The sequence below is a fragment of the Dryas octopetala genome, chromosome 5, assembly GCF_963921425.1.
Source record: "Dryas octopetala chromosome 5, drDryOcto1.1, whole genome shotgun sequence".
NCBI lineage: Eukaryota > Viridiplantae > Streptophyta > Magnoliopsida > Rosales > Rosaceae > Dryas > Dryas octopetala.
The window spans coordinates 20,783,604-20,795,128 of NC_141370.1; the positions used below are offsets into that span (position 1 = coordinate 20,783,604).

At 40.5% G+C, this 11,525-nt stretch overlaps 1 protein-coding gene and 2 pseudogenes across 1 annotated transcript; 1 reads left to right on the forward strand and 2 right to left on the reverse strand.

Moving 5' to 3' along the window:
- Positions 1 to 1,859: 1,859 nt before the first annotated feature.
- LOC147285601 (putative sugar phosphate/phosphate translocator At5g25400 pseudogene) lies at positions 1,860 to 3,363 on the reverse strand (annotated as a pseudogene).
- A 1,640-nt stretch (positions 3,364 to 5,003) lies between these two features.
- Positions 5,004 to 8,403, forward strand: LOC147285602 (beta-glucuronosyltransferase GlcAT14B-like). Its single transcript, XM_086245496.1, has 4 exons — positions 5,004 to 5,866; positions 6,581 to 6,656; positions 6,785 to 6,900; positions 7,623 to 8,403. Exons 1-4 carry the CDS (start codon positions 5,317 to 5,319, stop codon positions 8,135 to 8,137), a joined length of 1,257 nt encoding a protein of 418 aa, XP_086101622.1. The 5' UTR covers positions 5,004 to 5,316; the 3' UTR covers positions 8,138 to 8,403.
- A 122-nt stretch (positions 8,404 to 8,525) lies between these two features.
- On the reverse strand, positions 8,526 to 10,210 carry LOC147285603 (pentatricopeptide repeat-containing protein At5g06540-like; annotated as a pseudogene).
- Between the last annotated feature and the right edge of the window lie 1,315 nt (positions 10,211 to 11,525).

The following is an 11,525-nucleotide window of genomic DNA, read 5'->3' on the forward strand; positions in this document are numbered from 1 at the left end:
ATCAAAAACTTGGTGACGTCGCTTAACACATGCCTATTGATTCTGAACCTTTTGTTTGGAATTGGAACCTTACCGTCTTGGAAGAAATCCTGCTTACTAGAGTCCTTTTAACTTTCGTCAGTTGCTTTTTTAGTCTCAGTTTGAATGGTTTTTGAGAATTGCTTGGATGTTGAATATTAAGCCTATGTTGAGTCACAAAGAATATTCCGATTTCATCCCCTTGTACCTTTGTCATTTCAATTGGTGGTTTAAAAAAACAAACAAAAAATGGTGGTTTGGTGCTCTTGTTAATATTCCATAATGTTGAACAAATTTTTTAAACCTAGGCCAATTCGAGATTTTATTGTAATATATAGGAATCAAGTTCAAGTGTTCAACTCAATGCTTCCTTAAGCTTGCCATTTTTTTCGAATTTATGTGATATAAGCATCTTCTTTATTTTGCTTTCCCTTACTTTACGACAGATGACCCATCACCAAGTATGCCATATCAATTTAAAGCCCAATCGTGGACTCCAAAACAGAGTTCTTATGATGGACATGAATCATCTCTCATCTCTTTCTGCTTCTCATATGGATGGTGGGCCTGCTGGCCCAATCATCTCTTTCACCACTAGGCCCAATTACCAAACATTGTGATTGAGACCCATAAAGCTCGCTAGATGAACAATTACTTGAGAGGAACAAAAGTCAAGAAACTCCCTGTTAATTTCCTATTATTTGCCAACTCCTGCGTCAAAAACATGACCCACCATCATTGCCATTTAGTTTCTCCGTGATTTGAGGGAGTCATCATGAACCTTCAACACCCGGGATTCATCATCATTCATCTAAGTTCAAAAAGGGGAAAACTTTGCCAGTTCTGCAGTAATTTGGAAAAGGAATACGCAAAAAGACCGAGTGCTGACCGACAATCCCAATATCAAAATACATATGGTAAAGTGAATTGAGGCTGACTTAGTTGCCGAGGACAAAAGCTCTCCCCAGTACACCCGGGTTGGAAAAATTTGTGAGACCATTACACTGCAACGTGTTCTTAGGTGTGGCGGTCACGCCGAAAAATTACTATGCTAAATGGCCTTAGCATGATGCATCGGTTAACAATCCAAAGTAGTTCTAAATCTGGTGTACTGGCACTACATTCATCAGTTAAATTCCCTATCTAACTTGCATGAAAACTGTTGGCCAAATCACACCTCTCTCGCTTTAACTTATAGAAGAGTGTTCAGAATTCACACCAAAGTTCCAGGGGTAACATGTGAACCATCTTTTACATTTATTAGATAATACAGGCACACTATGTAACAAAGAATGTCCTGAAAGATAACCCCCACCAGGTTCCAACAACGTGAGAATTTATACAAAGACCCAGCAAAATAGAAGATAAAAGAAATGCTGGAACATCAGCTATGAAATTGGTATTCAACTCAACCAAAATTCGACAACCATTTAACTGTATTGCCAATACATGCATCATGCATGGCAGAAGAAATATACAGCAGGACTTCTTTCTAAACTAACTAATATAAATGTGCATTTGAAGCAGTATATTGACTTTAAAACCAAAATAAGATTATGAACAAAAATTGGTTGCTGAAGGTGGCATCTAGATAGTATCAAAGGTGGCATATCCGGTTATGCGCAATTGTGCTATTACTTGTCTTCTGGTTTCCAGTTATGCTTTCCTACTAGGTTAGATGTTTTACTTGACTACTTTCCAGTTTAATATATACTCGTAATACAAATGATTTAAAACTTATAGTGAAATTTGGTATAGAAAAAGGGCACTAACAGCAGGTAAATAGTAGAAGCATTCTACATAAAGAGTATATAATTCAGTATGAGCGTACGCATAATGACTGATACTTAAAGAGTTCAAACTCTCTACATTAAGTAATCAAGAGTCGCGAAACATTTATGGTTTCCTAATCACAAAGATAAATCACCCCAGTAAATTGGGTTGAACACAGCTAAATTGAACTGTTGAATATAAAGCAAAAATGACTAAAAACGAAGAGCAAGTAACACATAACTATCTAACACCACATACCCAGAACAATAGCTGCTAAGTCTAAACAAGCAACAACCAAATTGGTACCAGGTTTCCCATTGCTCTTTCCCAATCCTCTTACATATAATTCCTCATTTCCTTCTTTTCCACATACAATCTTGGAGTTACCCATTAGAAAATCAATCCTCTGGTTCACTCTTCCTTCCATTTCCTTCCCCATCTTTCACCTCTAACAACCTCCCAGCCTCCACATTGTCCTGCTGAGCCTTCTTCTGCGCCTCGGCGGCCTTCAGCGCCTGCAATTTGGCGTGGTTGTAATAGGCAACCCCGGCGAACGCAACCAGATATCCAATCAAATTAATGGGTGTCACCGTATCCTTAATCACCGACCACGAAAAGGCAATCAAAAGCCAATCCTTGACAACCCCAGCAACATTCATAGTCAAAGCAGAGGTCTTTCCCACCAACAGAAACACGGCGAGATTCAAAGCAAAAGCACACACCGAATTGGTCCCGAAAATCACGAAATCGAAATGAAAACTGGAGGTCTCCTTCAACACCGGAAACTCAACAATGACCCAGGGGATACACAAGAACACAAAACAACAGGGCGCAACATAGTAAAGTGAAGTAATGGGGTTCAAACTAATACCCTTAGCATTAAGCAGAATCTGAATAAGGACCAACCTCGTGGCCTCAAAAGCAACAGCCAACAGCTGCAAAGTCACCCCCCAAGAATTGAACTTGGCTTCTCCATAAGCGGCGATGGCAACGCCAACAGAGATCGAAACCATGTTCAACATGGTGTCGCTTTTGAAGGGGTCTTTTTTCAACAAAACCCCAATTGAATAAACCGCGACGGGCATGAGGGCTTTGAGCATTTGGATGAAGGAGACGGAGAGAAAGATGTAGGCAGAGTTCGAGAACCAGAGGGAGAGCGCGTAGAGAGCTCCGATGGGTACCACGGACTTGAGGTAGAGGTCACGTGACATGGAGACGGGCTCGACGATCTTGAAGACGCGGACGAGGAGGTAAGCGAGGGAGGAGCAGAAGGCCATGTGGATCATTGTGAGCGAAATCGGGTACGGCCAGTTGTACATCTTGCGGTCGAGGATGTACTTGTTGTATACAATGACAGTGAAGCTGAGGAAGATCCATACGGCGACGTATGTGTATGAGAGGAGGACCTTCTTCACCACGCCTTCTGAAAGCCCCATCTTTGCTTGCCTTGCCCAGTGAATTGAATTTTGTGGGTTTGATTGGATCTGAAACCCTAACCCTAAAACTCGCACTGGGATTTAAATAAGGGAAGGAGAAGGAGATGAATCCAAGTCAATGAGAAAGTGTCAAGGGGGAAGGAGACAAGAGTTACAGTTTGAGTAGGAGTTGGGCTTTGTAATGGGCTTTCTTGGATTTTAGTAAGAGTTTGTTGACTAAATAGTAAATAATGTGATTTGCTTCATATTATTGGTGGTTTAAAATTAATTAGGGATTCACAAAATGGATTTTGGTTGATTGGGGCATTAAATAGTGTGATTTACTTCCATTTTAACCATCTGTCTTACACAGTTACACTCTTACTTTACTTTTCTGGTAGGAATCAAATATAAATAAAGTAATGCGTTTGTTACCTACCAAAATAACCCAGTGGTGTAAATTTTATGAAAATTTTCCTACTCTTTATTTGCAAAAATGTGATGTTAGTGTTAAAAAACACCCTCAAACTAATCTATGATATAATTTAAAGAAAATAACTGCAGTATAGGGTTTTAATTTGGAGGGATTTATGTACCAAGGTATATGAGTTTCTAAAAAAGAATTTATTGTTTCTACAATATTCTAACTGTTAATATCTGATTTTTTTTTGTCTTTAAAGAAAAATTAATTTATCCGTGTAAGGGAATCTCATTAAGATATTTCCTAATATAACCAAGAACCTTCATAATTGTGTTACATTCTGCTAAATATTAGTTCAATCTGAGTCCTATATTTACTCAAAATTTTCTAATGTGGACACCTTCAACGCAATGCAGGTTGAAAAATCTACCATTGAATCCTTCTAAAAACTAGGCCCCAATTTGAGACAGATTAGGACTTTGGCCAAGAGGGTGTTGACTAATATGTTAAGGCTTTGAGATTGGAATTAACTTGGAACTTGAAGAAAAAATAAAAAGACTGAATTGGCTCACAATCAATGGCAAAGACTCGGAAGGTGACTTGAAGCCTTGAAGGGTTCTCTTTGCGTGTGTTGAAGGGTTGTAATGCTGACTTGAAGGTTCAGCATTGAGCCATTTTCTCCATCACAATGGCACTCACCACCCTTCACTCCCCAGTCTCCACATGGCCCCATTGCCATTTTTTGTGCTCTTATGTCTGAAATTGACATCATCATAGAAAGCTCTATTTTCATAATGGGCTCTGAAATTGACATTCTTGGTCCTGGGAAAGAGGCCCAAGATCTCTTTATAGTCCAAGAGACAGAGGAAAGGGCTTGAAATTAAATAGTCCACTTGCCAAAATATGGGTATAACTTATAAGCAGTCTCCAATAACCTAGGGAAAATAGCTGAAGATAATTATACTGATGACACTCAAATTTGTTAAAAAGAAATGGGGAAATGTCTATAAAAGCCATGGACAATTATAATTAAAATAAAGTGAATGTTCAATGTCAATGTCTATATATGATGATTTCCAATCCTTGTGACCCAAAAGAAAAAAAAAAAAAAAAAAAAAAAAGGAAAAAAGAATGAACAAAGCACCTAAATAGGACACAAGGAATTCTTTTTTTCCAGCTAATTAGCTGTCTGGCCATAGAATGACAACCGCGTGTTGATTCTTCTTCAATAGACAATAGCAATGGTTCTAATGGACTCACCACACTGCAAAAGTCACTAAAAGCTTCTCTAATACCACACACAGTGACAACAGTCCCTCTCACTTTTTCTCTCTCTCTTTCACAGTCAAAATAAATCACATTCTCTTAAATTATAATCCCATTCCACAGCGTCACCCACTAACCAAAAACATTAATTATGGACCAAATTGATTCATTCATTCCGTGAACCCCACCAACCAGGTGACTAGGTGAGCAAGTTAGCAACCAACACCATCCCAGGCTCCCAGCACAGATCCCCCGGCGCACTTTCCCATATCCTGCGCCGCCCAACCCAAAACCCAAACTCACTCTCTCCCTTCCTTCCATACCCAAATAATTTAATTTTACAAAGAAGAAGAAAAGCTCTCATTTTTCTTCTTCTTGCTAGCTTTGGTTTTTGTTCGTGTTTTTGCTGTTGGGCTTGTCGGCATGGAGACCAACAAGCCACAGAAGAAGAAGAAGTGGTTTTTACCGTTGGTGCTTTCTTTGTTGCTGTCTACTTTGCTTGTATTCATCACTGTTTTCACTTCTTCTAGCTCATATTCTTCAAGATTGTACAAGACCCATGTGAAAAACGAGCTCCCACATTTCGTTGAGTCGAAGTTAAAGGTTTCAGCTACTTCCAAGGACCCAGTACCCAGATTGGCCTACTTGATCTCTGGCTCAGTGGGGGACGGTGAGAGCTTGAAGAGGACCTTGAAGGCTCTGTACCATCCTAGGAATCAGTATGCTGTGCATTTGGACCTTGAGGCCTCTGCTGAGGAGAGATTGGACTTGGCCAAGTTTGTGAGGAATGAGCCGCTGTTTACCAAGTTGGGTAATGTTAGAGTGGTTGTGAGGGCCAATTTGGTGACTTACAGAGGCCCCACTATGGTTACCAATACGCTTCACGCTGCGGCCATTTTGTTGAAGGAAGGTGGAGATTGGGATTGGTTTATCAATTTGAGTGCGTCTGATTATCCTTTAGTGACCCAAGATGGTAATTACAAGGCCTTTTAAAAGCAAGATGTCCTTTTGACCTCTCTGATTCTTTGAACAAGTTATTGTCTGATTTGGGTATATTATTAAATTAGTTGGGAATTGGTTCCTTGACATGCTTAATGCGTATAATGGGTAATTTACAGTTTTTTAATTTATTATTGTGTTCCTTTTCTTTAATGGGAGCGGGAACTGGATTTTGCTTATTATGGATTGCATTGGTGCATTGGCTATTTTCTTTTAGAATGCAAGTTATGGGTGTAAAGCCTCAGCTATTTCCATTTCACAAGCTATTGTTTTTAGCTAAGTTGTTACTAGTTTTGCTTATCTGCATTTATGCATTGGATTTCTTGGTTTCCCAGCTTGTTTTGGTAACTATAAAAGCAGTTTGCATACTTAATTATTGCTGCTTTTGCTCCATTCCAATTGTACTGAAGCATTCAGATATTGCAATTGTTGCTGTGCGGGTGCAAGTGCATTCTCCTTCAACTATTTTACAAAGAAGATGAAGGGGAGGGGTTACTCTTTCAAGTTTTATTTGTGACCTCTGGCATCATGCAAACTTACTATGCTGATTTCATTTGATTGTCCATCCTGTTTTTTTTCATTAATTCTGTTTATATATTTGGTGCAATAAACAGTACTAAGTAAGTGAATAAGCTGCATGGTCATACCCTAATGCCTTACTTATGTGTCTGTCTTTCCTGTGCCACAGATCTGCTTCATGTCTTCTCATCCATCCCAAGAAATCTTAATTTTATTGAGCATACAAGTGACATTGGCTGGAAGGAGTATGTGACTCATCTTGCCTCCTTCTTTACTAATTTTTGGTTTTGATTAAGTTCAAAATTAGGGCACACAAAGTCTGCTAAGTTAAATATAGCTGCTCCTAAAAGGTTGAACTTCCATGAACCCACAGGTACCAGAGAGCAAAACCTGTTATAATTGATCCAGGTCTGTATAGCCTGCAAAAATCAGATGTATTCTGGGTGTCACAGAAAAGGAGCGTGCCAACTGCTTATAGGCTTTTTACAGGTGAAAATCTCTGCTGCTGGTGCTTCTCATTCTGATTCAATCCATCTGCCTGTTGTTTACTACCACCTACTTAATGATTATTGATCATTTACAGGATAGAACGTCAAAGTAGTCTTCTACAAAAAAAAAAAAATGGTGAATAACTAGTTAACACAATGTTATAGCTAAGGATTGGATTAGACTCTAAAGTATGATTTAAGGCCAGTACAAGATAGTGTTATACATATTGTAACTATTGAAACAATTATCTGCATCTCAGAGAAGTTTGAACTATTTTTGAGCACACATCTGGTTGGTGTATGGGAACATGCTACATCTTATATATGGCTTTCAAAGTAAAAAGTGCACTGCTTATACTGTTCTGTAATGTAAGTACATAATGACTGCCTTCTTGAAGTTTAAGAATATTAATCAAAATATCCTGAATAAGTATAACCATGGATCTACCAATATTTTCATGTGAGGGTATAATTTTTTTTCTTTTCCTTTTTTCTTTTCAGTTTATGTATTGCTTGTAGATATATCAGGTGATTTAAAAATTTGTTGCCACTTAGCATGGGCTTGAACAATTTATCTACTGAATCTGCACTGTACCTTAATTTTCTTGTCATCTGTCATTATTATAGCTAGGATTTGAATTCAGTTATTCAACTTCAAATTACAAGTCCCTCTATACATTTAACTAATACCTGATTCTGCATTCTGCTCAATAATTTCCTCAGGTTCTGCTTGGATGATGCTCTCCCGTCCTTTTATAGAATATATTTTATGGGGTTGGGACAACCTCCCAAGGATAGTCCTTATGTATTATGCCAACTTTCTTTCCTCACCAGAAGGGTATTTCCACACAGTCATCTGCAATGCTGAGGAGTTTCGAAACACTACTGTGAACCATGATCTCCACTTCATATCATGGGACAACCCCCCAAAACAGCATCCACATTTCCTCGTCAATGATGACTACCAGCGCATGGTGGACAGTAATGCGCCCTTCGCCAGGAAATTTGGCAGGAATGAGTCAGTTCTTGGCAGGATCGACTCTGAGCTTTTAGGCTGCAATGCCAACGGATTTGTACCTGGTGGATGGCTTAGTACTCAAGGAAACACAAATGTAACCGTTCCAGATTACATTAAAAACATCACTACTCTTCGGCCAGGTCCAGGTGCTGAAAGGCTAAAACGTCTTATCACTGGTTTGATATCTGCAGAGGATTTTCATACAAAGCAATGCACCTGACACCCGAGAGTCCATTTAAGCAACTATGATAATCTCTTATACCTATTAAACAATGGCAGACTGTTGATCTTAGTTCATATTAATAATAGCTGACGGGGCAGATAGCAGGCTATAGGAACTTAGTGGTGAAGAGAAGTTACTACCTACCCAGCATATATGCATTACCTTATCTGATAATATTCAACACGATATTCTTCTAGCTCAAAAGCTGAAATTGTACTTTAATGTATTACTTAGTTTACATAATGATAAGTGTTGTTACTTGAGCAGCGCACAAAGTATGCCAAGTTTCCATATGTTTTCATCAAGAGAAAATAATATAAAGATACAAAAAAAAATTGAGAATCGAACCATTCAAATGTGGCACGGTGATATTACAAGATGCAAAAATACATCAAATAGAGGTAGTTAGTCGACTCTATGCAACCCCTTCTAAATCAGTTCACTGTCAAGATCTTATACCACATCAAATTTCCTCCAAATTCACCATTTTACAAAAGGAATCAAGCATATTGCATATTTCTTCTGCTTGTGGATGACAAAGATCACCAACAAGGAACTCTTCGGTCACTCCATTTACCTCTATCACACTAGAACCAGGTTTCTTCTTCATTCCCGCATTTGAGATCATATTTCTGACTCTCTTAGCCTCCAAATCCCAGCCAGCTTCCTTGTACATATTATATGAAAGAACGTGAATACCACAATCAGCTAGCCGCATATCCGCGAGCTTTTTCCAAATTCTGTCCCCAACATCAACATTCCCATGAACTCTACATGCACTAAGTAATGCTCCCCACACATTGGCATCCCCTCTTCCTAGTCCTCCCATCTTGTCCTCTACAAACTTCTCAGCTTCCTCCACCATGCCTGCTCTAGCCAAAAGGTCAACAACACATGCATAGTGTTGAAGCCTAGGTTTAACTCCGTAAAGGGTATCCATTCGATCAAACAATTCAAGGCCCTTGCCAACCATTTTTGCATGCGTACAAGCCATGAGAACAGCAACAAATGTGGCCTCTGTGGGCTGAATCCTATCTACAACCATTTTATTGAACAGTTCAAGTGATTTCTTTGCATCCCCATTCATTGCAACCCCAGCAATCATAGCATTCCACGCTCTGGCATCCTTATTAGGAATGCCCTCAAAGACCCATAAAGCTGCTTCCACATAGCCACATTTTGAGTACATATCAACCAATGCAGTGGCCAAAATCGTATTTGACACAAGATTGTACCGCTTAGCATAGGAATGTACCCACAATCCTTGCGTTACCGCACCAAGATGAGCAGAGGCAGTGAGCACACTAACAAGAACCGACTCATTAGGCTTTGCGCCTACTTCTTGCATTTGCCTAAACAAAGAAAGTACCTCTCTGAAGTCGTTCACCCGAGAATATGCAGCCATCATTGCACTCCACGATATAGCATTCTTCTCAGGCATTTCATCAAACAAATCTCTCGCATTCTCAACATCACCCATCTTCCCATACCCGTCAATCATTGCCGTCCACACCACCACATCCCTATTCGGACTTTTATCAAACATCAACTTTGCAGTTTCCATGTCATGAATTACAGAGTAAAACTCAATTAGCGCACTAACAACAAAAGGGTCGTCACAATACCCGAATTTAACAACATGGGAATGAACTAAACGACCAGTGAACTGAGAATTCGGGACTAGAATCGTACACGCTTTGATCAATGGCGGCAACGTATAGTTATTAGCAACAAACCTATAATTCAGCATGTCTAAATAGCACAAAATAGCGGGTATTGGCGTATGTGATTGAACATGTCCTCTGATCATGGTGTTGTACATAAAGGTGTTGCGGTGATGATGATGCTTGAAAATTGAGCAAGCGTAGGAAAAGAAAGATGCATTTTCGGAGGTTGCGGCGGCCAAGAGGAGCGGTGCAATGGCATACGGGTTTTGGTGTAGGTGGGTTGTGAGGAGGTGGGCGTGAATTTGCTTGAGTTGGTTTAGGGTTTTGCAGTTTTTTGAGAGGAAGATGAGATCGTTGCTTTTAACGGTTTTTTGAATCATTTGAAATGGAAGTTGGAGTTGCGACATAGTGGCAACTTGATTAAAATGATTTTTTTTTTAGCAAATTATAATTTAGTACCTCAATTTTACATTGATTTTCAATTTAGTACCCCAACTTTAAAAATTTGACAAAAAGTACCTCAACTTTCATTTTGTGTTAAAATAGTACCTCCGTTAGTTTTTCTGTCAAATATACCATTAATGCTGACGTGGCAGGGGTATTTTTGTCTTTTTCCTCACATTTAAAATATAATAATATTTTTAAAATTTTTTGAATAAAAAAAAATTCTTAAAAAATTTTTTTGGAGCTCTCCCCTCCCCTGCCCTCGCCCCCCCTGCCCTCCCCCCCTCCCCAGCCAGCCCCCCTCCCTCCCCAGCCCGCCCTCTGCCCTCCCACCCTCCTCTCCCTGCCCGACCCGCCCCCTGCCCTCTTCGACGGGGCTCCAAACAGAGCCGATCGGTTCGATCCGTGTACGTAGAGGCAGAGGAGAGCTCCTTCTCCTTCGCCGTCCGGGAGGGGTGTGCGACAGGTGTTTGGGGCTGGGGGGTGCGACGGGGCTGGGGCTGGGGGGAGAGGGTGCGATGGGGGTTGGGGGTGCGATGGCGCTGGGGCTGGGGAGGAGGGGGGCTGGCTGGGGAGGGGGGGAGGGCAGGGGCCAGGGGGCGGGTCAGGCAGGGGGGGCGCGGGCTGGGGAGGGGAGGGGTGGGGGCTGGCTGGGGAGGGGGAGGGCAGGGGGTGGGTCGGGCAGGGAGAGGGGCTGGCTAGGGAGGGGGCAGGGGGTGGGTCGGGCAGGGAGGGGGGCGGGCTGGGGATGGGAGGGCTCCAAAAATTTTTTAAATTTTTTAAAGTTTAAATTTTGAGTAAATTTCATTTTAGTATCTCAATTATGCACTGATTTTCAATTTAGTACCTCAACTTTAAAAATTTGACAAAAAGTACCTCAACTTTCATTTTGTGTCAAAATAGTACCTCCGTTAGTTTTTCTGTCAAATAAACCGTTATCTGCTGATGTGGCAGGAGTATTTTCATCTTTTTCCTCACATTTAAAATATAATAATATTTTTAAAATTTTTTGAATAAAAAAATTAGTAAACTTCATTTTAGTACCTCAATTATGCACTGATTTTCAATTTAGTACCCCAACTTTAAAACTTTGACAAAAGTAAAATTTTTTGAATAAAAAAAATTAAAACTTTAAAAATTTTAAAATTTTTTTGGGGCCCTCCCCTCCCCAGCCCGCCCCCCCTCCCTGCCCGACCCGCCCCTGCCCTCCCTAGCCAGCCCCCACCCCTCCCCTCCCCAGCCCACCCCCCTCCCTGCCTGACCCGCCCCCTGCC